The sequence below is a fragment of the Scylla paramamosain genome, unplaced genomic scaffold, assembly GCF_035594125.1.
Source record: "Scylla paramamosain isolate STU-SP2022 unplaced genomic scaffold, ASM3559412v1 Contig49, whole genome shotgun sequence".
Lineage (NCBI taxonomy): Eukaryota > Metazoa > Arthropoda > Malacostraca > Decapoda > Portunidae > Scylla > Scylla paramamosain.
In genome coordinates, this window is record NW_026973714.1 from 66,726 (window position 1) to 94,709 (window position 27,984).

Genomic DNA, 27,984 nt, shown 5'->3' on the forward strand with positions numbered 1-27,984 from the left:
CTTTTCAAATAGCCTAAGCCAGCACTAAGGAAATCAAGCATTTACTGTTAGGATAAGACCTGAAGAATTAAATAATTATCTCTCTGTCTTTATAATCTATCAATCAGTGGTATGTTAAACGGTATTATTATAGTTTAAGCCATTACACACTACGTGGTAATAACCTACCTCATTTTGTTCTTCTCTCTATTCACATCATTTCTAATGATTACACTACTTGTCGGAAATTAATAATAACGCCACAATAGGCCTGGGAATTCACAGCGCTCTCAACTTTTTCTAAGTCCACAGGTAAACATAAATGGTGTATTGTTGCCTGAACTTCAGTTGTTTAATGCTTTGAATTGTGGGTAGCTGCTGGATAGGATCACTGTGTCTATAATTCCTCGGGCCAATCACGTGCTACCACCACTTAACACCACGAGTTGCACCAATAGGAAGTCTCTATAAGTACCCATAAGCTGTGCCGGCAGGTGTGTGCACACCGCTTCCGGTCACTTCCGCCATGGCTACTCTTGACGTTACTTGTGCTGGTTGCAAATTTGATTATTGGCTCTTCATCGCTACGTTTCACCGCAAAGACGACTTGTGCTACCAGTTCTTGAGGGAACACGGCGTTTTACCCACTGCAGTCGAGTGTCCCGAGTGCCACACGCCGTGTAAGCTGCGCAGTGACAGGCGTGTGTGGTATTGCGGCCGGTACCGCAAGCTGCCGAAAAAGAAGCGCAGTAAGCAGTGCAACTTCAGCGTTTCTGACTTTAAAGGTACTTTCCTGGAAGGAACGCATCTTCCTGCGTGGCAGGTTAGGTTAGGTTAGGTTAGGTGCTTCTCAGTGTCTTGTCAAATTGCGAGGAGAGTTTGGGGTATTTTCCTAGATATAGAGAATTTCCCTAGATTTAGGAAAATTTCCCTAGATTTCTCTAGATATTGAGGAAATTTCCCTAGATTTTTTAAGTCCATATATCACTCGTATATGGCTTCCCCCCCAACCCCCGGTTCCCCACAGGCCCCCAAGCTTGCTTGAGGGATTGGGGGGCCGTGGGTAGAGATTGGGGACATTGGCTTAAACTATAAATTTACCTGTTAAACAATAACAATAAAAGCATTTAAGATTTTGTCTGAATGTGAGACAGCCCCCCCATCAGTAACAGTCACGAGCCGCCACTGGTAACAATGGTTGCAGAGTTAGCAGCTGGGAGGGTGAATGCTCATAAAGCTAGTTTACAAGACATTTTAGAATTTAAAGTAAAGGGAATTTATTGCTGAAGGGGAAGGGAGAGTGAGAAGAAAGTAATCTAATGGTCTTTAGTGTAACAGAAAATAGGACAAAGGACAGGAAGGAGGGAGGAAAGGATGACAAGATACAGATAACAAATCTTTTACAAGAATTAAAAGTAGATTATGGACCATTGTAACATTACCACATTGGAAGGATCCAAGAAACGGGTAATCCAATGCCAAGACTGATTCATCTTACCTTCACATCTAAGTTGATCAGAGATGAGATAATGAAACTGTACCACAAAGACAGGAAAACAGGAAGGAACAATGGAAATAGTGACAAAAAACATGTTCCAAGATGAGTATAAGAAAAGACCACACTCCATGAGAAATTAAGGAAGAGCATGAACTGGCTGGCAAGCACCAAGTAGACATTCAGACAGTAGTGGTTGCAGGGTTAGAAAAAACCTGGGTTTAAAAAATAAAAACCTAGCCCACTGTTTTTTTTTAGGGGGGTTTATTATTTTTTTGGGGGGATTTTATTTGTTTTTTGTTTATTCATAATATTAATATTTGAATCAGCTTAAATAAGCAATTAAGAAGTAATCTAGAGTGAAGCAAGGTTTGAAATGTTTTTTGTTATTTTTTCATGCAGGAGGGACACCGGCAAAGAGCAGCAAAAGTGTAATAAAAAAAAAAAGACCATTGAGGTGCTGGTCCCCGAACAGTCAAAAGCAGTATATAATTAGAAATTACAGGATAAGTGTCTGGAAACCTCCCTCTCAAAAGAGTTCAAATCATTGGAAGGTAAAAATAAAGAAGCAAAGTTTACCAGAAAAAGGAATGAATGATTAAGAATACTGGTTAACTCTTGCATTAGAGAGGTGGACAGAATAGGGGTGAGAGAAAGAAGAAAGTCTTGTGCAGCGAGGCTACGTTAGGAGGGGAGGCATGCAGTTAGCAAGATCAAAAGAGCAATTGGCATGAAAATAATGGTAGGAGATAGCAAGAGATGCAACATTGTGGTAATGAGAGAGAGAGGCTGAAGACAGTCAATTAGAGGAGAGGGATTGATAAGATGAAAAGCTTTTGTTTCCACCCATATATGTGAAGCATACTCCATACATGAGCAGATACCGCCCCTGTACAGAATTAGCAGCTGGGGGGGCTGAGAAAATCTGGCAGAGATGATTCAGAAAGTCTAACTTCACAGAAGCTGTTTTAGCTAGAGATGAAATGTGAAGTTTCCAGTTTGGATTAAGTAAGTAAAGGACATACCAAGGATGTTCAGTGTAAAAGAGGGGGACAGTTGAGTGTAATTGAAGATGGGATAGTTGTCTGGAAAGTTGTGTTCAGTTAATGGATGGAGAAATTAGAAATTGACTTTTTGAGGCATTGAACAACACTAAGTTTGCTCTGCTCCAATCAGAAATTTTAGAGAGATCAGAAGTCAGGCATTCTGTGGCTTCCCTGTGTGAACTGTTTGCTTCCTGAAGGGTTGACCATCATGAAAAGACATGGCAAAGTTCAGGGTGGTATCATCAGCATATGAGTGCATAGGACAAGAAGTTTGGTTTAAAAGATCATTGATGAATAATAGGAAGAGAGTGAGTAACAGGACAGAACCCTGAGGGATTAGGCCTATGAGGGCATGGAAAACATCACTGTGACAGATTTTAATGAGTAGCATGAAGTAGTCAGAAGGTGGAGGAGAGGGAGGAACAAGTCCTGAATCATCCAAGGTAGAGTTTTTAGTAAAGGTTTGAGTGAAGAGTACATCTTTAGAGATAGATGAGATGGCAATGGTGCCATCAGGTTGAAATAAAGGAGGGATAGATGAGGAAGCAAAGTTATTGGAGATGTTTTTGACTAGCTGCCAGAAGTTATGAGGGGAGTTAGATCTTGAAAGATTTTGAAACTTTCTATTAATGAAAAACAGACACTTGCTTAGGTCGTGCTGATGCAGGTTGGTCCGGTTGGACAAAGCCTGTGTTAACTTGTACTGTACAGGAAATGAATGGGTCAGGCTTGACTGCCCTTACACTTTTTATGTATATGTACATATACCTTATTTATTTATGTATATGTACATATACCTTATTTATCAATATGATATAAAAATAAATTTTCGTATGTAAATTTTTTTTTTTTTTTTTTTAAGCCCCAAAAACCTAATTAGGTTTTCTTTTCTTTTCTTTCTTTTTCTTTTTTTTCTCTCCCAACCCTGAGTGGTTGTGGTGTGTATTACTTCATCAGCTCTCTTTCCTTTCTTACCTTACTCCAACATCATATCCCCTTTATATGTCACAACTACATCATGTAAAACCTCCCCTTGTCAGAATGTGTACTTGGCATTTACTGGCTTTGCCTTTAAAGACAAAAATAAACTCCGTAATGAAACACATTTGGCAGTGTACTGTAGTTCCATGAATTAGGGGACACTTCAAAAAGTTTTGCCAAAATGTCATATTGATTCAACAGTTTGTTTATAACATAATTGTGAAAAATAATGCCTCATAGGGTTTGAAATGGATAGTAGTAGTTTCTCAGAAAATTATATCAAGTTCATGGAACTTATTCAAGTTGTCACTGATTTGAGATCTACCAACCTGATGATGATAGGGAACTTCAAGTATCCAGAAATTAATTGGGACATGAACTCAAGTGAGGGTGGACACAGTCAACCAATAACAGCCTTCATGGAGGTGATAATCATTTTCGTTATTCGGTACCAAATGGAACCTACTTGCTACAGGGAAAGACAGAGGGCAAGTATTTTAGACTTGATCTCTATCGATAGAGAGGATATCATTGATGATTTTACAATAATATCTAAAATCTGGAAAAGTGATTACTTCATGCTGTAGATTACTCTGAGCTGTGGATATGAGGAAGTTCCAAAATTACTGCACTGTAACTACAACAAGACAGATTTGAACCTTTTGAAGCTGTCAGCAGTGAATTGTGAGGAAAAAAATGTGTGGTGTCTTCAAGCAAAAACTATGACACAGTATAACTACCCCACAAATGTGATTGTTTGGGAGCAGAAACAAAGGGTGAATAGACAAAGAGACACTTGAATATGTCCACAAGATTGATTGCTCTATTGCTATAGTAAATATTTTATATGGTAAATTATATATTAAAAAATAATGGCCTGGTTTGCCACCCCATAAATGGCTCTTTAGCAGACATAATGTGAATTAATGAGGATCTGACATTATATCTGGCATTTATGTAATTACTCATTAAATCATCTATCTTTATATACTGTATGTAAGTACCAATCATCCCAGTCCCTGTCTGAACTCTACAGACTACTGAGAGGGGGAAGGGTGATGAGACACCATCTCACTGGCACTCCAGTCTTTATTTACAGCACAGAGCAGCACTACAAGGCACAAGGCACACTAACATGTCACAGAACAAGTAAACCACACTCCACATGGCCGTACTCAGCAAAGCGTCTATTATCGCAGGGTAATGTGTCTCACCTCACAGTGCAGCAGTACAGCACACAAAAGTATCACAACTCAGAGGTGGTGTCACTTACTGTCTCCACTCACAGTCTGCACTATTACAGACAACACAGTTGTCACCCACACTCCTCAGCTCCCAGTAGCCACTGTCTCAGGCTGCCAGGGCATGCAATCCTCACAGCGTGCTTTGGGGCACAGAATCACATAGTGGCAGCGGCGGGGGAAGAGTGTTGTAATGTAGCACAAGGGGAGTGTATTGCGGGCATCTTCTTGGCTTATCAGCACACGTGTTGTGTAGGTAGGAGACGGTCGAGCTCAGCCTCTCTGGCAGCAGCAGTTCCCTGCATAGACTTGGCTCATGGATGATTGGCTAGCGCTCTAGCCAACTGGTGGCCTCCAGCTTCACTACCACCCAGCAGCTCACTACAGTGCCGCCAACACCCAACTTTACCACTCGGTGGTACAGCACCACCAACGTCACCCCAATACCGCAACAATATTGTTAATTAATTCACCAACTCCCTTAGCTTAATTACTTTGAAGCCTCTTACCATGTTCATTTGTACCTGACGTGCATCTCATCCTTGCAGGGCACTCATGGTGACCTCCACCCCCAAGAGAGGCACCAGGTTGCCAGAGGAATCACTACCCCTTCCATCTCCACTGCAGCCTCCAAGCACTGCAGTGGAAATCACTAAAAGAAGGTTCACATATTCCTCTTTTTGTTCATTCATTCATTATGGAATACTAGTACTTCCTCCTAAAAATCCTCTCTAGGAGTTATGTTTTCTTCTCTTCTCCCTCACACTCCCTCACACTTAATTCACTAACTCCCTTAGCTTAATTACTTTGAAGCCTCTTTCCATGTTCATTTGTACCTGACATGCATCTCATCCTTGCAGGGCACGCATAGTGACCTCCACCCCCAAGAGAGACGCCAGGTTGCCAGAGGAATCACTACCCCTTCCAAGCACTGCAGTGGAGATCACAAAAAAAACAGTACAGTATTCCTCTTTTTGTTCGTCTATCCATCACAAAATACTAGTACTTCCTCCTAAAAATTCTCTCTAGGAGTTAGGTTTTTCTCTTCTCCCTCACACTCCCAGCCTTTCATCAACCGTATTTAACATGCATCTCACCCATGTAGGAAACGGTTGGTGAACTCTACCAACAAGAGAAGCATCAAGCCACCTGAGGAACTACCAAGGCTGCCCACCATGCCCTCCAAGCACTGCCGCTCTTCTTTCTATCGCAAAAAGAAGGTTAACATATTTCTCATTATTTGTTCATCCATCCATTATGGAATACTGGTACTTTCTCCTAAAAATCATATTTAAGAATTATGTTTTTACTCTTTTTTTCCTCACACTCCCAATCTTTCACCTCTTTATCCACACAAACATCTGTATTATCTGTAACAATCTGCTGTATTTTACTAGAGGACCAGTACTCTCCCTTATTCTGAGACATTGGGGCTGCAGGAAAATCATCCAAAATTACTTGATTTCTTGTCATTTGAAACATCTATCACATATTGGATTTATCTTATTACACTTGTTAATTGAACTTTTTTTTTTGTGGAAAGTCTTGTCTCAACCTGGGACTGAAGACTTTGAGATACACATTATCCTTATTTTCCATTATTCTCAACCAAACTGACCAAGATTGTTATTTTAATAGTTTATATTAGGTTTTGCTAAATATTACTAGGGTTTTTGCATAATTGAATGTATTATTATATTAAATCTCGGAAAATTATAATATTCAATAATCTGTGTAGGAACACCCAGTTGTTATTGGTAAGAGTGTATCATGGTGGGAGTCTTTATTTTTTAAATTTTGCCACTCGGTCTTTGTCTACTTTGCCAGCTGTACACTTGATCCAAAAATGGGTCAGAACCCAAGGGTGGTGCAAGGCAAGTTTTTGTTTAGTAGAACTGGCTGTACCACTCTTGGCATTGATTTATAGTAACAGTTCATTGCCTCAAAGAACATTATTTACTCCTAGTTACTAATGTACATTGTTTTATATATGATAAAAAAAATGTAAATCAAACAACAACAGTAAGTAGGAGTGTGTAGAAATTTGTCTTTTCCAAAATGCTATACTCAAGGTCTCAGTATGTTTGCATATAATTTGCATGGAGATCATAATATACAAAAAAATATTGTGATTCCAAAATGTTAGTATATTGTGGTTTTTATACTTAAAGGGTGGATTTTGTACTAGTTCTCCCTAAAAATCTCTCACAGGTGCCCCACCCACCTGGTTTTGAAAAGCATGTGTTACTGGCCATTCACTCGAAATGGCCAGAGAACTTGCTGAAATGTGAATATTGTGCAGTAATAATGTCAAGCCCAGGCAGAGGAGGATATTAGTTAGGTTTGGGAAAAGCAAATAGGGAACAGGAGGATTTTTTCTAGAGGACTGAAGTGGGGTTTACATAGGGCATTTTGTGGCTGCTTGCAGCCAGAATTGTGTAGCCAGGAGTGCAGTTTGTGGCTGCTTGCAGCCAGGAGTGAAACACAGCCAGGATTTGCTGAATTGCTGGAGCAGCTGGGAAACTGCTCTGTCAGTCTGATCAGCTGCCATCCCAGCAATTTTCCAGGCTCAGATGAGAACAACTACCAATATGAAATTGAAAATAGGAAGAATATTATTGGAAAGAATTTTAGTAATAACCATTGACTACCATTATATACAATAAGTAAATAAAATATTCAAGTTTATTTACAAAAAAATTGAAAATAGGGATGAAATTGGTTTCTTTACATCATCACTGAGGAAGCAAGCAGCCTAGCATGTGTGTACCAGAAGGCTTCATGAGCACAACACTCTGCAAGGCTATATATACCAGGAACAAGTCTACAATCTTTTCTTTTGCTTTTTCTTCAAGCGCAGCACAATCACAATTATAGCAACCAGCTTGGAGGAGCAGGACTCCATCTTGATTCTTTATTTTTCATGCAGCTGGCTAGCAGGCTAGGGGCTGCTCTCAACCGTGTGAATGTTTTCGGGTGAAACCTGCCAGCTACTCCAGGTGGCTGCAAGCAGTCAGGTGGAAACTCAGCCCCGTGAAAACCCACCTTAAGTAGTACGGAAGCAAGTCATGGCCAATCACCAGCTGCCAGATGGGCACAGAGCAATATCAGCACTAAGCTAGATGACCCAAGCTACCATCCTCACTCTCTTTGGCCCTGACACACAGCAATCAAGGATGTGTACTGTTTTCCCAAGAATCTCATCCCAGACATCCAGTGAAGGCATGAATGATGAGTTGGTGGCCACCATGTGCTGACAACACCCCTCTGAGGAGCGACCAGCAGAGAGGTGACACAAAACATTCCTTGTAGGTGCTGTCAAGAGACCAGGTGGACCTGGTCAACCAGCAGCTGGATGAGGTGAAGCCAGGTCACTGCAGGGAAGCAAGGTGCAAGCAAGGAAGCCACAGACACCACAGGGTTATGGTGGAACTTGTGAGGAATCACCAGGACTGCCTGTGAGCCTTTCCCTAATGTTGCCACCTCCCACTGTATCTTCACTACTGGTGAGTCCAGGTGTATGGCCACCATACACCTAGACCCCAACCTGCCTACAAGAACTGCAGGGACATCCACTCAATATAGAGACAGATAAGAACCCCAGGATTTGTAATATTAATAAATTTATTTAGTTAGTTAGCTAGCTAGCTAGCTAGGTGCTGCAGCCCCAAAAGATACTTTAATAGATAGGGATCCTCCTTGTTTTTTTTTCATTTTTTTTTTTTTTTTGTTGTCTTGAGCGTGATAGTGAAAGTATTTATTTCTTTATTTATTTTTCATTTAAGCCAATAATTTTTTTGTGGGGGGGCACAACTTTTGGGTATACTGAAGTCTTCAAGTTACACCAGCAAGTGATATACACACACAAAGTTGTTTCTTAAGTTTTTTTTTTTTTTTTTTTTTTTAAATATGTGACTGGGGAATCAGCACACAAGGTAAAACATCAAAAAAATTTTCTTCTAATTACACAATACATGTGCCTGATCATGATTCCGAGTATGCTACCAAATGACATTGCTGCTCAGTGAACAAGCCTATTAAAAATTTCAGTTATGTTTCATCATGGTGTGGAAGAAACAATATTCATGAATCCATTATGTTTCATCATGGTGTGGAAGAAACATGTTCATGAGATTTGAATTACTCAGTGTGGTTTATTAGTGTCATACAGTTCACTACAGTAATATTTGCACCAACATCACCACATGTGCCTCTTCCTTTGCCTCACATCTAGAGCACATAAGATGTGCTCTAGATGTGAGGCAAAGGAAGAGGCACATGTGGTGATGAAAAAAATAATTGGCATAACGATCCTTTTCAACATTATTGGTATTGTATTGCATTTTTTTTTTATTTGAGAAGGTAGAGACTACCATAGTCTTCTCTAAAAGTCTCTCACCCACACTCCACTCACCTCTTGAAAGTTCTAAATGTACATGCTGGACACAACATATTATGAGGGACAATGTAATTTGCTAAAGTGAGAGTACTTTGACATAATCATGCCAACACCTGGCAGAGGAGGATATTAGCTAGGTATAGGAGGTAGAAGGAGACAACAGCATAGATCCTTTGTTGTTAAGTATTTCTGATAAGAACCTTAACCAATCCTCATCTGCCAGGCTTGCACAGAACCATACCAACACTTAACCTCAGGACTGCGCGAGCCTCCCTCTTTCCTTCCTGGCCACAACACACAAGCAGGCAGACATCCACTCTCCTGCCCAGGCCACCTGCTAGTGTAACCCCCCAGGCAGACATGGGGAGTAACTCAATCCTGCTGGAGGTATTGTCAAGGGATGCCCATGAGGGACCGTCAAGGGATGCTGCACTGGCTACCCCTTCACCCTCACCACCACCAGTGAGACAAGGTGGCCACCATTGGTCACTCATCCTGAATCCTGGACCTGCTTGAGAGGAGCGCTGTTGGGCTTATCCACATCCAGTGCTATCAACCAGATAAAACATGAATGGGATCTCAGAATCTCATAAGGCTAGATAGGCAGGTAGTCCCACCTCCTGGTAATTAATCAGAGGGGGAAGTGATAGGGAGGGATCCTCCTCAGCCTGGCAAACGTTAAGACTTCCATCCATTGTGAGCAGTTGGAAGTAAAAATATTTATTTTTTTCTTTTCACTCAAAACCTGTATTTTATCTTTTCTTTTATCTATTCCATTTTATTTTATTTTTTCTTAAAGTATGTGACTGGAAATTGGCACAGTATTGTAGCACATTAGACATCAGGTGGTTTATTTATTTGCTTCATAATGTATATTTTTTCCTGTGTCTTATGTGTCAACAAACACAGCAACTTATCTGTGTTACTGCTTACAGGATTCCAAGTCAGCCAGTAAAGGTGGCAGCACCCCTGCCCGCAAGCTCAGGTGTCGTCCTGGCACCGTAGCACTGAGAGAGATCCGCCACTACCAGTGCACCTGGAACACACTCATTCCCAAGCTGCCTTTCTCTTGGCTGGTGTGAGAAATCCTGGCAGATCTCAACCGTGATCTCAGGTTTGCCTACTTTTATGATTATTCTACTGCTAGATATCTTTTTTTTATAATCACATGCAACTTTTTTGTTGTGTTATAGCCACTTGAGTAGTCTTTTAGCTATGAAAAAACACAGATAATCTATTAATTCTTATCTCAGTGTGTCCATGCAAACAAATTCTAACATTGCTCTGAATGTTAGTAAAGGATGGCCAGGAGGAGGAGGCAGTAGACACCTGCCAAAACAATAATTACTCTCAGTGAAGTCTCAAGCACTGAGCCAGTTTCTTACTTGATCGGGGGGTGCTGTGAAATTTCCAATGACCCAGCTGTGGCCTCACTGAATGTTTCTCTTTGTGCCTCACAACACAAGGGCTCAGTCATAGCCTGCCCACTTCCTTCATATAACTACATCCACCCTTCACTCAAAATAAAAAAAAATATGGCAACTCATACACCAGCCTCAGAGTCTCCATCTGGGGAGGAGACCACAAATGTTCCCAGGTCAGACTGCTCTTTTTGTATCAACCCTAAGAGCCTTGATACCCCACACAATTTTTTCGTCATTAACTTCTGCAACATTTGCAGCCTTAGACATAATTTTCAATCTGTAGAATACCACCTCTCTTCTATTAAACCTCATCTTTTCCACACCAAAATGCAGATGTCTGAGGCAACTAACAGTAGCCCCTTCCCTGTTCCTTTCTACTTTCTCTGTCCTCATTTTCAATCCAAAGCTGGATGTTGCATCTAACTTGCTCTAGTGCCATTGCTCTTGAATCTTCCAAGTTTTCCATCATTAGGCTACAACTACAGAGTCACTCTCAAACTAAATTTATCTTTGCTGTATACCTCTCACCTAACTCCTCTGACCATAAAAAATTTTTTGACTACTTAACTTCCATAGTGGAGCACATCCTAACTCTCTTCTATTTTACTGGATCTGCTTTCTTGGAGACTTCATTGTTCACCACAAGCTTTGTCTTTCCTCTCCCTTCACTGACCAAACTTGTGAGCTAGCCTTTAACTTTACTGTCTTCCATGACTTAGAACATAAGTGCAACACCCAAATCATATCCCTGACTGTCTTTGAGATAGGCCCGACATTCTTGACTTTCTCCTAACCTTTATTCCCTCTGCTTATGCTGTCATTCTGTCTTCTCCATTGGGGTCTTTCAATCATAATCTCATATCTGCATCTCCGATGACTTCAATTCCTCCTCAGGATCCCCTAAAGAGGTGTCTCTGGTGTTTTGCCTCTGCTAATTGGGGGACCTGAGGAGGTATTATGCTGATTTTCCAAGGAATGACTACTGCTTCAATGTCAGACCTGTCTCTGTGTGCTGAGCACATAAAATAGGTGATAATGTCTTGCATGGAGGTATACATTCTTCACTCTCTTTTGACCTAAACCTTCCAAACCTTGGTTCAACTCAATCTGTCCTTGTGCTATACATGATAGGGAGGTGGCTCACAAAGGTTACTTGAGCCTTCCACCACCTGTATTTCATGCACCTTATATTTCTGCCTGGAATCATGCGAAGTTTGTTCTCCAGTTAACCAAAAACTCCTCCATCAATAGAAAATGTCAGTATCTTTCACTCCCCTTGTGACTTCTGGCACCTAGCCAAAAATATCTGCAATAACTTTACTTCTTCTTTCCCACCTACCCTCCTCCCAGTGCCATCTCATCTATCTCTATAGCTGAACTCTGCTCAGATTTTTGCTAAAAACTCTACCTTGGATGATTCAATGTTTGTTCCTCCCTCTCTGCCACCCTGCAACTACTTTATGCTATCCATTAAGATCCTTCATAATGTTGTTTTCCATGCCCTCTCTGTCTTTAACCCTCAGAAGGCTTATGGACCTAATGGGATCCTTCCTGTTGTTCTCCAAAATTGTACCAAGTAAAAATTTGCCATGTCAAACTCTTCCAATTCTGTTTATCAACATCTACCTTTCCTTCTTGCTGGAAGTTTGCCTACATTCAGCCTGTTCCTAAAAAGGGTGACTGCTATAATCCTTCAAACTACTGTTCTATTGCTTTAATTTTTTAGTCTATCCCCAACAGGAAGATTCTTTAACATCCATCTCTTCACAACCTTATATCCTTAGGTGGATGTTATCACAATAAATTAGCGAGATAATTTACCATAATAGCAATATTGGGTTATTAGTTATCTGATAACTATTTTTCCCACATTATCAATTCATCGGTGTTGCCAATACCTTTGATTCCAAACCAGTGATAATTGATAATTTTAGTTTTTGAAACACCAGCATGTTGAAGTTTTAAACTTTCAAAATCAAGTGTAGTTATTTTACTTAAAACAGTACTTTTCATTTGTGAATAGACATAATAAACATTGAATTTGAATGTTTTTTTCTAAGGTTTTCTAAGTTTTCTGAGGTAAAGATGAAAATAAAGATTTGGATTTACTGATTTTTTTTTACTTAAGACATCAATATTGTTATCACTGGTGTCGGAATTTTGGATACATTGATTTACCACTTACCTGTTATCAGGGAATAAATTTATTACCAGCTATTGATTACTGGTTATTACTGTTAAGGTTATCATTATTGATTTATTGGTTATTGTGATATTTTTTTTTTGTTATTGCACTCTGGTATGCTTATACCTGATCACCAGTATGGGTTCTGTCTGTTATGGCTGCTCTGCTGGTGATCTTTTGGCTTTCCTTACTGAGTTCTGGGTTCCGTTCCACTGTCATCCTTTTTTGTTGTTGGCTAACCAATAAAGTTCTTTCAGCTGTAATAGGGTTCCACTGTCATCTTTGGCCACTGCTATTTGTTCAAGTGCACTTGAAAAATTGGAACTTTGGTAGAGATCCACAATAAATTTCCAAATTTTTGCATTGAATGAATGTTATTTGCTGTAGTATGATCTGAAAAGTATATGCAATTTTTAAAGTAAGAGAAATGACTACTACATATGTAATAACAACTTTCATGCTTCTTGTGAAGCATTGAGGTTTGCATCAAAATCAGAAGTGTGAGTGGAGCTGCTGACAGCAAACATCTTACAGCTTCGCCCATCTCTTTGCTTTTCTGGTTATCTCTCTCTCTCTCTCTCTCTCTCTCTCTCTCTCTCTCTCTCTCTCTCTCTCTCTCTCTCTCTCTCTCTCTCTCTCTCTCTCTCTCTCTCTCTCTCTATAATATATATATATATATATATATATATATATATATATATATATATATATATATATATATATATATATATATATATATATATATATATATATATAATTGCTCTTGCTCTGCTTCAATTTTTTTTAAGGGTGGAACATTTCTCAGCCTAATGTGCTTCAATATGGGGGGGGAGGGCAAATACCATGTTATAGCTCCTTTGTAGCTCTGTGGGGTTTCTGTGGTTTTGTACAATATTTACTGTAGTGAGAATGCTCTAGATTGCCATCCTATATATTTCAAGTATTGTAATTACTCAAGACATTAGAGAAACTCAAAGGGGATGCTCTATGGGAGAGCTGTAGAGACATGAGGAAAGGAGAACGAAGGAGGGAGGATTGGGAATCACCGCCTGGTTAACTCAGGGATTGGGTGTTGTTGGTTAATTGGCAGTGTGCAGTCTCAAGGGAAACTTCTTTTAACTGTTTAACTGGGAATTTGAGTCTCTTTAAAATGCCCTCAGCCAGTCAAGGTAAGGTTTGGCTAGATGTTTGACTAAGTTAGGTTTAATTTCTCATTCAAGAATTTCAGATTGTAAATGTTATTTGTGTTGTTCCTATGATTGTAATATTAATTTCTGCTAGGGAGGTCATGATTTTCCATTTGTAATACCTACAATTTTTATTAGTTATTAGTTTTCATACATTAATTCTGTGATAAAAACATTCGTCTATATTTGTTCAGTATTTACAAGACTGCAAAATTCATTCTCCTAATTAGCAAATACTTTCTTAACTGTCTACCAAATGATTCCATATTCACTTGCTTTACTGCCTTACTAACTGCATTAGTTTCACTGATATAACCCTCCCCCCTCAAGCAGAAATTAATATTACAATCATATGAAAAGCACCTATAACTATTGCATTCTGAAATTCATGAGTGGGGACAGCTTAACCTAGCCAAACTAAACCTTAGCTAGCTTAGCCAAACCTATCTTTGGCTGGCCATGGCATTCTAAAGAGACTTCAGTTCCTACTTAAAGGAAAGTTGCTTTGAGGCTGCACCACTGCTGATGTATTTGTGGTTGTCACTTGACTCATCTGTCAACACAATCCAATATTATATGTGGTTCTTGTCACTGCCAGGTCCTGGTAAGTCCTTACATACTAGGTTTGTTGCTGAATTATTAGTAGAAGCGAAAATAAACATCCTTAACAATGCATCTTTATTTCCCAAGCACTTACATTGGCATACATGACTAGCCTACCATCCCTTATTTTTTTTTTTTTCTAAGGGTATGCATAACAGTCTAATTCTGTGATAAACAAAAGAACATCATACATTGGTGTAACACCCCATACATAAAGGTTTGTAAGAAGATTGAATCCAATCTTAAGTACAATACAATATCTTACTACAAAATTATAGAAAACTGAAAGAAAACAGAATGCGTACTTTCTAGAGTAAATATTATATCTTATATATAACACTTTATATATAACATATTTTTTGAGACCTGATCAGGAACTTGTGATGTAATGCTTAAAGAAGATACAAAATTAAAAGCATAGATTTGTGCCAATTACTCTGGTCACTTATTTAAAAAAAAAAAAAATAATAATAATAATGAATAAAAAAAAACTAAGTAACTATTTTCTTTTGACACCCAGCTGATTTCCATGATGGGACAGATGGATGATGGGTAAAGAATAGTGAAAAACACTTACTGAGGTTTTACTTGATGGTGAGCAAATAATAACAGTAATTACCAATACATTGCACTCTTACCACCAACAATGGAAACCTCAACACATTCCAGGCTGAGGAGGTTTCCTACCTACCAGCACTCTCCTCTGGTTAATGACCTACCAGAAACTAAGGGATCCTGGTGTGGCTCATCGCTGGGTGGAAGAGTAGGCTGTCTTCTATCTTCCCAGATGGTGGTCTTCCAAGCAGAGGTGTCAAATGGGTGGCCAGTGTCCACAGCCAAGTCAGTCTTGCAGGTGGAGATGAGTAGGGGCAGCTAATGCTCCCTGGAGGAAGTCATTACTGACTTGCCCTCACTCTCATTGCTGTGACCATTCTCTCGTTGTCACTGCTGCTCTCGTCTAAAAAGTACATTGTGTCTTTCCTCTACTTGGGGCCCACACTGTTGTTGCCAGTGTTGTGTTTGTGGTTGTAATTTGACTCACCTGTAAACACAATCCAATATTGTATGTGGTTGTTGTCATTAACAGGTCCTGGGGAGTCCTTACATCTTAGAGTCATTGCCAGTGTTGTGTTTATGGTTGTCATTTGACTCATCTGTAAACACAATGCAATATTATGTGGTTGTTGTCACTGCCAGGTCCTGGGGAGTCCTTACATACTAGATTTTCGTTGATGTGTCAGTGAAGGCAATGTTAAACATCCTTAATGATGTATCTTTATTTCCCAGGCACATACAATGGTGTACATGACTAGTCTTTTTTTTTTTTTTTTTTATGTAGGAAGGACACTGGCCAAGGGCAACAAAAATCCAATAAAAAGATATGCCCACTGAAATGCCAGTCCCATAAAAGGGTCAAAGCAATGGTCAAAAATTGATGAATAAGTGTCTTGAAACCTCCCTCTTGAAGGAATTCAAGTCATAGGAAAGTGGAAATACTGAAGTAGGCAGGGAGTTCCAGAGTTTACCAGAGAAAGGAATGAATGATTGAGAATACTGGTTAACTCTTGCATTAGAGAGGTGGACAGAATAGGGGTGAGAGAAAGAAGAAACTCTTGTGCAGCGAGGCTGCAGAAGGAGGGGAGGCATGCAGTTAGCAAGATCAGAAGAGCAGTTTGCATGAAAATAGCGGTAGAAGACAGCTAGATATGCAACATTGCGGCGGTGAGAGAGAGGCTGAAGACAGTCAGTTAAAGGAGAGGAGTTGATGAGATGAAAAGCTTTTGATTCCACCCTGTCTAGAAGAGCAGTATGAGTGGAACCCCTGCCCCCAGACATGTGAAGCATACTCCATACATGGACGTATAAAGCCCTTGTACAGAGTTAGCAGCTGGGGGGGTGAGAAAAACTGGCGGAGACGTCTCAGAACGCCTTACTTCATACAAGCTGTTTTAGCTAAAGATGAGATGTGAATTTTCCAGTTCAGATTATAAGTAAAGGACAGACCGAGGATGTTCAGTGTAGAAGAGGGGGACAGTTGAGTGTCATTGAAGAAGAGTGGATAGTTGTCTGGAAGGTTGTGTCGAGTTGATAGATGGAGGAATTGAGTTTTTGAGGCATTGAATGATACCAAGTTTGCTCTGCCCCAATCAGAAATTTTAGAAAGATCAGAAGTCAAGCATTCTGTGGCTTCCCTGTGTCATATGTTTACCTCCTGAAGGGTTGGACATCTATGAAAAGACATGGAAAAGTGCAGGGTGATATCATCAGCGTAGGAGTGGATAGGACAAGAAGTTTGGTTTAGAAGATCATTAATGAATAACAAGAAGAGAGTGGGTGACAGGACAGAACCCTGAGGAACACCACTGTTAATAGATTTGTAGCAGGACACAAGTCACCGCTCCTAGCACTCCGTTTTCTATTATATTATCACCCTTCCGTTTTCACTCTCTCTACTGCACAGATTTTTGTCTTTCATCTCTTCTATCCTCACTTTATACATTCTCTTACTGTACACATTCTGTGCACGCTCTTTGACACATGTGTTACACATCTCAATACATCTTATTACTCCTTTCTTCACACAGACATACACACACACATACACTCTCTTTTTCCATAATTTTGTGTATTTTATTTATTATGTTCAGTAATTTTTGTATATATTGTTCATATTTTTGCTGAATAAACAGAGAATACCCAGGCTAAATTTCCTTTGCCAGAGCTACACTGTTATGACACTGGAAATTGTTACCCTTCAAGGACTAAACACTGCTATGACCAAGAGTCATAGTTGGGAGCCTACACTTCTCGCTTGAGCAACTTCCGGGCGGCCAAGTAGCACCTCACCTTCGCTACAGATTTAGGAGAAGAACAGTGACCGTCTACCACAGTAGCAATAGAACGGTCAGAAAGGAAACTTGAGATGAAGTCACAGAGAGGAGGATAGAAACCGTAGGAGGATAGTTTGGAAATCAAAGCTTTGTGCCAAGACTCTATCAAAAGCTTTTGATATGTCCAAGGCAACAGCAAAAGTTTCACCAAAATCTCTAAAAGAGGATGACCAAGACTCAGTAAAGAAAGCCAGAAGATTACCAGTAGAGTGGCCTTGACGGAACCCATACTGGCGATCAGATAGAAGATTGTGAAGTGATAGATGTTTAAGAATCTTCCTGTTGAGGATAGATTCAAAAACTTTAGATAGGCAGGAAATTAAAGCAATAGGACGGTAGTTTGAGGGATTAGAATGGTCACCCTTTTTAGGAACAGGTTGAATGTAGGCAAACTTCCAGCAAGAAGGAAAGGTAGATGTTGACAGATAGAGCTGAAAGAGTTTGACTAGGGAAGGTGCAAGCATGGAGGCACAGTTTTGGAGAACAATAGGAGGGACCCCATCAGGTCCATAAGCCTTCCGAGGGTGTAGGCCAGTGAGGGCATGGAAAACATCATTGCGAAAAATTTTAATAGGTGGCATGAAGTAGTCAGAGGGTGGAAGAGAGGGAGGAACAAGCCCAGAATCGTCCAAGGTAGAGTATTTATTAAAGGTTTGAGTGAAGAGTTCAGCTTTAGAAATAGATGTGATAGCAGCAGTGCCATCTGGTTGACATAGAGGAGGGAAAGAAGAAGCAAAGTTATTGGAGATATTTTTGGCTAGATGCCAGAAATCATGAGGGGAGTTAGATCTTGAAAGGTTTTGACATTTTCTGTTAATGAAAGAGTTTTTGGCTAGTTGCAGAACAGACTTGGCATGGTTCTAGGCAGAAATATAAAGTGCATGAGATTCTGGTGATGGAAAGCTCAAGTACCTTTTGTGGGCCACCTCTCTATCATGTATAGCACGAGAACAAGCTGTGTTAAACCAAGGTATGGAAGGTTTAGGACGAGAAAAAGAGTGAGGAATGTACGTCTTTGTATGCTGAGCGCATAACAGAGGTGACACTATCACCTCTGTTATGCGCTCAGCATACAAAGACGGGTCTCTGACACGGAAGCAGTAGTCATTCCAAGGAAAATCAGCAAAATACCTCCTCAGGTTCCCCCAACTAGCAGAGGCAAAACGCCAGAGACACCTTCGCTTAGGGGGATCCTGAGGAGGGATTGGAGCGATAGGACAAGATAAAGATATGAGATTGTGATCGGAGGAACCCAACGGAGAAGAAAGGGCGACAGCATAAGCAGAAGGATTAGAGGTCAGGAAAAGGTCAAGAATGTTGGGCGTATCTACAAGACGGTCAGGAATACGAGTAGGGTGTTGCACCAATTGCTCTAGGTCATGGAGGATAGCAAAGTTGTAGGCTATTTCACCAGGATGGTCAGTGAAGGGAGAGGAAAGCCAAAGGTGAACATTGAAGTCTTCAAGAATGGAGATCTCTGCAAAAGAGAAGAGGGTCAGAATGTGCTCCACTTTTGGAAGTTAAGTAGTCAAAGAATTTCTTATAGTCAGAGGAGTTAGGTGAGAGGTATACAGCACAGATAAATTTAGTATGAGAGTGACTCTGTAGTCGTAGCCAAATGGTGGAGAACTCGGAAGATTCAAGAGCGTGGGCACGAGAGCAGGTTAAGTCATTGCGCACATAAACGCAGCATCCAACTTTGGATTGAAAATGAGGATAGAGAAAGTAGGAGGGAACAGAAAAGGGGCTACTGTCAGTTGCCTCAGACACCTGAGTTTCAGTGAGGAAAAGATGAGGTTTAAAAGAGGAGAGGTGGTGTTCTACAGATTGAAAATTAGATCTTAGACTGCGAATGTTGCAGAAGTTAACGAAGAAAAAGTTGAGGGGGGGTGTCAAGACACTTAGGGTTGTCGACAGAAAGGCAGTCCGACCTGGGGACATTTATGGTCCCCTCCCCAGATGGGGACTCCGAGGCTGGTGTAGGAATCGCCATGATGATTTAAAAATTTTTGAGTGAAGGGTGTGTGTGCTATTAGGTGCTTGTAGTTTTGTGTGGAGGAAGAGAGTTGTCTTTAGAGGGCAGGCTGTGACTGTCCCCTTGTGTTGTTAGACACAAAGGGAAACATTCAGTGAGGTCACAGCTGGGTTTAATGATAAGTTCACAGCACCCCCTGAACAATGCTTTAGACCTCACTGGGAGTAATTTTTGTTTTCAGCAGGTGTCTACTGCCTTCTAGTCCTAGTCCTCCTAGTCTTCTAGTGTTCCTTATTCTTTTTTCTAAGGGTATGCATAAGTCTAATTCTATGTGGTAAACAAAAGAATATCATACATTGGTATAACACCACATACATAAAGGTTTGTAAGAAGATTGAATCCAATCTTAGATACAATACAATATCTTATTACTGTATTATAGAAAACTGAATGTGTACTTCTTAGAAGTAAATATTATATCTTATATCTAAAAACTGCTACCCAACTATATTGGATGGCTCTCTAGCATTTTCCCCATTATGGTAGACATTACATGGAACTACAATAACATAGTACCTGCCCTCTGTCATTTAAAGCACATTAGCTGAGAAATACTGCAGCTTTGTCATTGGAACAGAGAGAAATTTAGATACCATCCAAAATAGCGAGAAAAGCATGGGAACTTGCAAGAGATAACCAGTGCCCTGATGCAGCCGTCTGTACCACGAAATAAACACTATAGCAGAAACTCCTAACAATATGTATATAATTTTATTCTGAACAGCAAATTAATCTACTATTTATTGGTGAATATGTTTTTCATATTCACTGACCAGTCCTAAAAAAAACTACTGGTGATGTTGTCACGCATCTTTAAAGCTCTTTAAGGCTTTGCTTATTACTGGTTTTGCCTTATTTTTAGTTCAGTCAAAGGCATAATATCAGTCATAATACAGTGTCTGTACAATATTATCTGCAATACTTTTTTAGGAGTAGCACGCTTGCATATCTGATTTACCCCTAATCATTCTCTTCAGAATTTATTTATTTATCTTTTACCCTGGCCATGACACTAGTGTTTCAGGAGTAGCTAATCAGGTGAGCTTGGGTCTACAAGACTTTAGAATGCCTCTCCATTAACTCAAAGGTTCTTTTTTAATTGTATTCTCTTCCTCTTAAATAAGATTCCAAAGCATCCTGTCTCTCCTACACCTTATTCCTGCTTCTCTTGGTTCCCAAAGAAAGGGACTTTATGATGTTACATCTCTTCTACTCTAAGAGAAAATTTGGCATACTGAAAAATGTTAGGAGGCCTAGAAAAAGAAAAAAAGAATTAAAAGAGTGAGGATAATTACTTCAGTTTTAACTGGTTTAACTGATTAGCCCATGGGGTTAGTTTCCAAAAAATCCATTTCATATTACAATTGACAGAAATATTCACTCCTGTGGCTAATAATATGAAATATAATTCATATTATATTTTCTGTGGAGTTGAGCTATTCTTCGATCAGGGAAACACTTGTTCTGAGCTAAAATGTATTTGTATATTCCATGTTATAAATAACAATGAAATATTAATTTGTTTCTGAGGTAACCCTAAGGTTTCTTCAGCTGGTGCAGTGCCTTGGCCTCATTTGTGTGGTGAGCAGCACCATCCCCATCAGCTATCATCTACAATGTTGCCTTTTTCTTCCCAATGAGGGCATAGTTGTCACTCTTATCAGCACTATGACTAGTGACCAGACTCATGAGAGCTTGCTTTTGCTCATGAATCATGAAAGCAGATTTCTCTTTTTTGTGCATGTTGACATCACTACATGGGTTTGTTTATGTTTTTTTTTTGACACTGCTATTTTGAGTGATACAAGCTTGCCAACCTTGGTAAGTAATCCAATGAGGTTGGGAATGCTAAAATGAAAATATAACCAACTGTGAAACTGGCACATCCTATTCGTTCAGGTGCGAACTTTTTTGGCCTATGCACACAATCACCAAAAGCATTGCTAAATATAATTATAAATGACTGATAACTTATTTGTGGTTTGAGCCGACTTGGATCAGTGGCAAGTTGGTGTCGTTGGGTGTTCTAAGCTGATGGTTGGCTGTGTTTTCATAGCTAACATGCTTCCTTGAGATTATCCAATAGTTCCAAGCTTTTAAGTTCTTCTTAACCTAGCGAATTTAACTAAGTAATACTGGTAGAGTGGGAAAAATATATCTTAATAGGACTTGTTGTGATGGTGATGTCTGAGTGGTGACTGCTGGGCAACTACTTAGTGACTACTGAGCTGGGCTAGCAGGCTTGCTCCCTCGTCAACTCCCAGCTTGCCACATCAGAACAAAAGCTATATGCCTTTCCTACCCTTCTATCTTGCTTTTATTTAATTTAGTAACTAATTCTTAGTTTGTACTAAATTAATCTTAATTACCCTTTACCACAACTTTACAACTTATATACAAATCATATCACAGACCAATAATGCATTGATATTATGCATGATTATGCATGAAAATTTCCACATCCTGGGGCTGGGTGCTACCTGAATTTAGATTCAGGTAATATGACCACCTGGGATTAAATTCCTCCACATCTTCCAGTATCTTTGAGATGCTACTCGGGGTGGCCTGGTCAACATCTCAGTATCTGTTCTCTCCTGAACCTTGGGCAACCCTCTGGGTCTACTGACCTCAGCAGGGTTGATTGGGGTAGGCTCAGGAGAGTACTCCAGCGGAATTACTTTGTTGATAGTTCTAAGAGTCCTTTGTCCTTTGACCATGATTTCAGCCATTCTAATGATAGCATTTTCATCAGGATATAATTTTAATATCCTAGCTAAAGGCCAAGTGGAATGATTCTGCTCCCTATTTAATAGTTTGTGGAATGTTATATCCCTGGTCAAGAGATCAACCAGGTTTCTTTAGTAGGCATATAGTGGTATTCAAAGTCCCTTTGTGTCAACAATATTTTTTTTCTAGCCAATTTTTCATGTATGGACTTTTGTTTTCATTTTTATTAATCCAGTGCAGGCAGACTTCACTGTCAGTCCATATTACTACATGCTGAAAGAGAGACTTTATCCAGTAGACACCTGCCGAAACGATAATTACTCCCAGTGAGGTCTAAAGCACTGTTCAGGGGGTGCTGTGAACTTATCATTAAACCCAGCTGTGACCTCACTGAACATTTCCCTTTGTGTCTCACAACACAAGGGGGCAGTCACAGCCTGCCCTCTAAAGACAACTCTCTTCCTCCACACAAAATAACACACACACCCTTCACTCAAAAGTTTTAAAATCATCATGGTGACTCCTACACCAGCCTCGGAGTCCCCATCTGGGGAGGGGACCATAAACGTCCCCAGGTCGGACTACCTTTCTGTCGACGACCCTAACTGTCTTGACACCCCCTCAACTTTTTCTTCATTAACTTCTGTAACATTCGCAGTCTAAGATCTAATTTTCAATCTGTAGAACTGAACACTGAACACTGAACACTGAAACTCAGATGTCTGAGGCAACTGACAGTAGACCCTTTTCTGTTCCCTCCTACTTTCTCTATTCTCATTTTCGATCCAAAGCTGGATGCTGCATTTACGTGCGCAATGACTTAACCTCGTACCCATGCTCTTGAATCTTCCGAGTTTTCCACCATCTGCCTACGACTACAGAGTCACTCTCATACTAAATTTATCTGTGCTGTATACCTCTCACCTAACTCCTATAAGACTAACTCCTAACTGACTATAAGAAATTCTTTGACTACTTAACTTCCAAAGTGGAGCACATTCTGACCCTCTTCACTTTTGCAGAAATCTCCATTTTTGGAGACTTCAATGTTCACCACCAGCTTTGGCTTTCCTCTCCCTTCACTGACCATCCTGGTGAACTAGCCTACAACTTTGCTATCCTCCATGACCTAGAGCAATTGGTGCAACACCCTACTCGTATTCCTAACCGTCTTGGAGATACGCCCAACATTCTTGACCTTCTCCTGACCTCTAATCCTTCTGCTTATGCTGTCACCCTTTCTTCTCCATTGGGCTCCTCTGATCACAATCTCATATCTTTATCTTCTCCTATTGCTCCAATCCCTCCTCAGGATCCCCCTAAGCTAAGATGCCTCTGGCGTTTTGCCTCTGCTAGTTGGGGTGACCTGAGGAGGTATTTTGCTGATTTTCCCTGGAATGACTACTGCTTCCATGTCAGAGACCCGTATTTTTGTGCTGAGCGCATAACAGAGGTGATAGCGTCTGACATGGAGGCGTACATTCCTCACTCTTTTTCTCGTCCTAAACCTTCTAAACCTTGGTTTAACACAGCTTGTTCTCGTGCTATACATGATAGAGAGGTGGCCCACAAAGGGTACTTAAGCCTTCCGTCACCAGAATCTCATGCACTTTATATTTCTGCCCGGAACCATGCCAAGTCTGTTCTCCAACTAGCCAAAAACTCCTTCATTAACAGAAAATGTCAAAACCTTTCAAGATCTAACTCCCCTCGTGATTTCTGGCATCTAGCTAAAAATATCTCCAATAACTTTGCTTCTTCTTCTTTCCCTCCTCTATTTCAACCAGATGGCACCACTGCTATCACATCTATTTCTAAAGCTGAACTCTTCGCTCAAACCTTTGGACAATTCTGGGCTTGTTCCTCCCTCTCCTCCATCCTCTGACTACTTCATGCCACATATTAAAATTCTTCCCAATGATGTTTTCCATGCCCTCGCTGGCCTAAACCCTCCGAAGGCTTATGGACCCGATGGGGTCCCTCCTATTGTTCTCCGAAACTGTGCCTCCATGCTTGCACCTTGCCTAGTCAAACTCTTTCAGCTCTGTCTGTCAACATCTACCTTTCCTTCTTGCTGGAAGTCTGCCTACATTCAACCTGCTCTTAAAAAGGGTGACCGTTCTAATCCCTCAAACTACTGTCCTATTGCTTTAATTTCCTGCCTATCTAAAGTTTTTGAATCTATCCTCAACAGGAAGATTCTTAAACATCTATCACTTCACAACCTTCTATCTGATCGCCAGTATGGGTTCCATCAAGGCTGCTCTACTGGTGATCTTCTGGCTTTCCTTACTGAGTCTTGGTCATCCTCCTTTAGAGATTTTGGTGAAAGTTTTGCTGTTGCCTTGGACATATCAAAAGCTTTTGATAGAGTCTGGCACAAAGCTTTGATTTCCAAACTACCCTCCTACGGTTTCTATCCTTTTCTCTGTAACTTCATCTCAAGTTTCCTTTCTGACCGTTATATTGCTGCTGTGGTAGATGGTCACTGTTCTTCTCCTAAATCTATTAACAGTGGTGTTCCTCAGGGTTCTGTCCTGTCATCCACTCTCTTCTTGTTATTCATTAATGATCTTCTAAACCAAACTTCTTGTCCTATCCACTCCTACGCTGGTGATATCACCCTGCACTTTTCCACGTCTTTTCATAGATGTCCAACCCTTCAGGAGGTAAACATATCTCGCAGGGAAGCCACAGAACGCTTGACTTCTGATCTTTCCAAAATTTCTGATTGGGGCAGAGCAAACGTGGTATTGTTCAATGCCTCAAAAACTCAATTCCTCCATCTATCAACTCGACACAACCTTCCAGACAACTATCCCCTCTTCTTCAATGACACTCAACTGTCCCCCTCTTCTACACTGAACATCCTCGGTCTGTCCTTTACTTATAATCTGAACGGGAAAGTTCACATCTCATCTCTAGCTAAAACAGCTTCTATGAAGTTGGGCGTTCTGAGACATCTCCGCCAGTTTTTCTCACCCCCCAACTGCTAACTCTGTACAAGGGCCTTATCCGTCCATGTATGGAGTATGCTTCACATGTCTGTGGGTGTTCCACTCATACTGCTCTTCTAGACTGGGTGGAATTAAAAGCTTTTCGTCTCATCAACTCCTCTCCTCTAACTGACTGTCTTCAGCCTCTCTCTCACTGCCGCAATGTTGCATATCTAGCTGCCTTCTACCGCTATTTTCATGCTAACTGCTCTTCTGATCTTGCTAACTGCATGCCTCCCCTCCTCCTGCGGCCTCGTTGCACAAGATTTTCTTCTTTCTCTCACCCCTATTCTGTCCACCTCTCTAACGCAAGAGTTAACCAGTATTCTCAATCATTCATCCCTTTTTCTGGTAAACTCTGGAACTCCCTGCCTGCTTCTGTATTTCCACCTTCCTATGAATTGAATTCCTTCAAGAGGGAGGTTTCAAGACACTTATTCATCAATTTTTGATCACTGATTTGACCCTTTTATTGGACTGGCATTTCAGTGGATATATTTTTTTATTGGATTTTTGTTGCCCTTGGCCAGTGTCCTTCCTACATAAAAAAGAAAAAAAAAATCTTTTAAGATTTGATTTTTTTTTTTATATTTTTAGACTAGCACCTCAGTGGGCTTTTTTTTTTCTCTTCTAATTTTGTTGCCCTTGGCTGGTGCCCCTTCTACATTAAAAAAAAAAAAAAAAACAGGTTAATGGAATGATGTATGTGTAGATTTAATTCGTCATGGTCTCTGGAGCATCATGGAAACACTGAGAAATTTACCTGATGGCAGGATTAATTGTCCATGAGAGATCAGTGCTAGTTATTAAACTTTTGGCAGGTAGGTAAAGTCATTCAATTTACAAGAGATCATAAAAGCCTAAATGAATTTTTGTTAGGCTGACTTTCCTACCATTACAACTTGATGGATCAAATCTTGGTCTACTTGTATTCAGTGTAATTTCAAGAGGATTCTATCAAGAGAATTTATAAAAATGGTGGAATGGCAGAACTGAAGGAAAGTGGAATGAAAGTAAATCCACCTTTGTAATCAGCCATTATTCTATCTTTTGAGGGTAATAGTTGCAATAATAAATGTGTCGTTTAAATTACAGTGTAACTATAATTACATAACTTTCACTGTTTAACACATGTAAACATGCTTCTTTTTTACTGCAGGATTCAGTCATTGGCATTGGAAGCTCTGCAGGAGAGTGCCGATGTCTTTTTGATTGGCCTTCTGGAGAGAGCCAACATGTGCTGTATTCATGCTCATTGTGTCACAATCATGCCATCAGACATGAAGCTGGTGCAGCAGGTCAGGGAAGATTACATGTAGTGGTGCTCCTCCAGCCATACTTCCCATCTATTCCTAGGGATGAACAACAGGAAGGGGAAGAGTATTTTACCAAATACTCTGCTGCATTCCCATATTCCAACCAGGATTTTACAATAGTTATTTACTTGAACCACCAAGATCATTATTATTTTTTCTCATACACTTATAATGGAAAGGTATGTTGTTTGTATGTGACACTATACTTATATAATTTTCACCAAATTTGTGTGATTATCCCAAACTTAGTGAAGTTCATCTTTGAGCTGGAATGCTTGCCTAATGTATCATATTATTATCAGTAACTTGGGCATCTGTTTTCTTATAGAAACCATATCCCTTTAAACTTCTATAAGAAGCTTGAGGGGCACCATAGACTGGTTGCCTGGGGATACTATCACAAAGTGGCATTAACCAAGCATCACAGGCTAAACAGTAGATTTTTTTGTAAGAGAAACCAGCTCTCCAATAAATACTGTTTTTGAATATGAATGATTTTCACATTCCATTTACTGTTGCAGATGCAATGTTTTTTTTTTTTTTTGCAGTAGAATCCCCTTTAGTTGATTATCCTTATAAAGAAGAATGAATATCTGTAACACCTGATTTTCATCATCATTAAACCAATTATTTCATAGTAGATAGTAATACATGTATAATTTATGTAATTATTTATCTATTTGTCATTTTTTTTATTTGCTGATCATTACTGGGTAATCACAACATTAACACATTACACACCATTGTTTTAAGTAACCCATGTATCTGGAATTCTTTTTCATTGATTTCATTTGTTTCATTATCAGGCTGAGGACAAAAATTGATAGTCATGCTTTAGAGAAGTGATCCAATGATGAGTCAGTAGACAGAATGATTACAACACCTACAGTTACTTTGCTCAGATAGAGAAGCGTGCTATATAAACTAGGGACATGACAAGCGATGTGATGCGTTTTTTTTTTTTTTTTTTTTTTTTTTATGTAGGAAGGATACTGGCCAAGGGCAACAAAAATCTAATAAAAAAAAATGCCCACTGAAATGCCAGTCCCTTAAAAGGGTCAAAGCAGTGGTCAAAAATTGGTGGATAAGTGTCTTGAAACCTCCCTCTTGAAGGAATTCAAGTCATAGGAAGGTGGAAATACAGAAGCAGGCAAGGAGTTCCAGAGTTTACCAGAGAAAGGGATGAATGATTGAGAATACTGGTTAACTCTTGCGTTAGAGAGGTGGACAGAATAGGGGTGAGAGAAAGAAGAAAGTCTTGTGCAGCGAGGCCGCGGAAGGAGGGGAGGCATGCAGTTAGCAAGATCAGAAGAGCAGTTGGCATGAAAATAGCGGTAGAAGACAGCTAGATATGCAACAATGCGGCGGTGAGAGAGGGGCTGAAGACAGTCAGTTAGAGGAGAGGAGTTGATGAGATGAAAAGCTTTTGATTCCAACCTGTCTAGAAGAGCAGTATGAGTGGAACCCCCCCAGACATGT

At 40.1% G+C, this 27,984-nt stretch overlaps 1 protein-coding gene across 2 annotated transcripts in view; it reads left to right on the forward strand.

Moving 5' to 3' along the window:
• The window catches only part of LOC135098187 (uncharacterized), a 35,831-nt gene extending 8,838 nt beyond the window's left edge, over positions 1 to 26,993 (forward strand). For both annotated transcript variants that reach the window (XM_064000436.1, XM_064000435.1), the window contains exons 2-6: positions 5,291 to 5,404; positions 5,603 to 5,699; positions 5,848 to 5,962; positions 10,077 to 10,255; positions 26,349 to 26,993. In XM_064000436.1, coding sequence (XP_063856506.1) covers positions 5,291 to 5,404; positions 5,603 to 5,699; positions 5,848 to 5,895 — 259 coding nt within the window. In that variant the 3' untranslated portion in view covers positions 5,896 to 5,962; positions 10,077 to 10,255; positions 26,349 to 26,993. The remainder of the gene's footprint in view (positions 1 to 5,290; positions 5,405 to 5,602; positions 5,700 to 5,847; positions 5,963 to 10,076; positions 10,256 to 26,348) is intronic.
• The last annotated feature ends 991 nt before the right edge of the window (positions 26,994 to 27,984 follow it).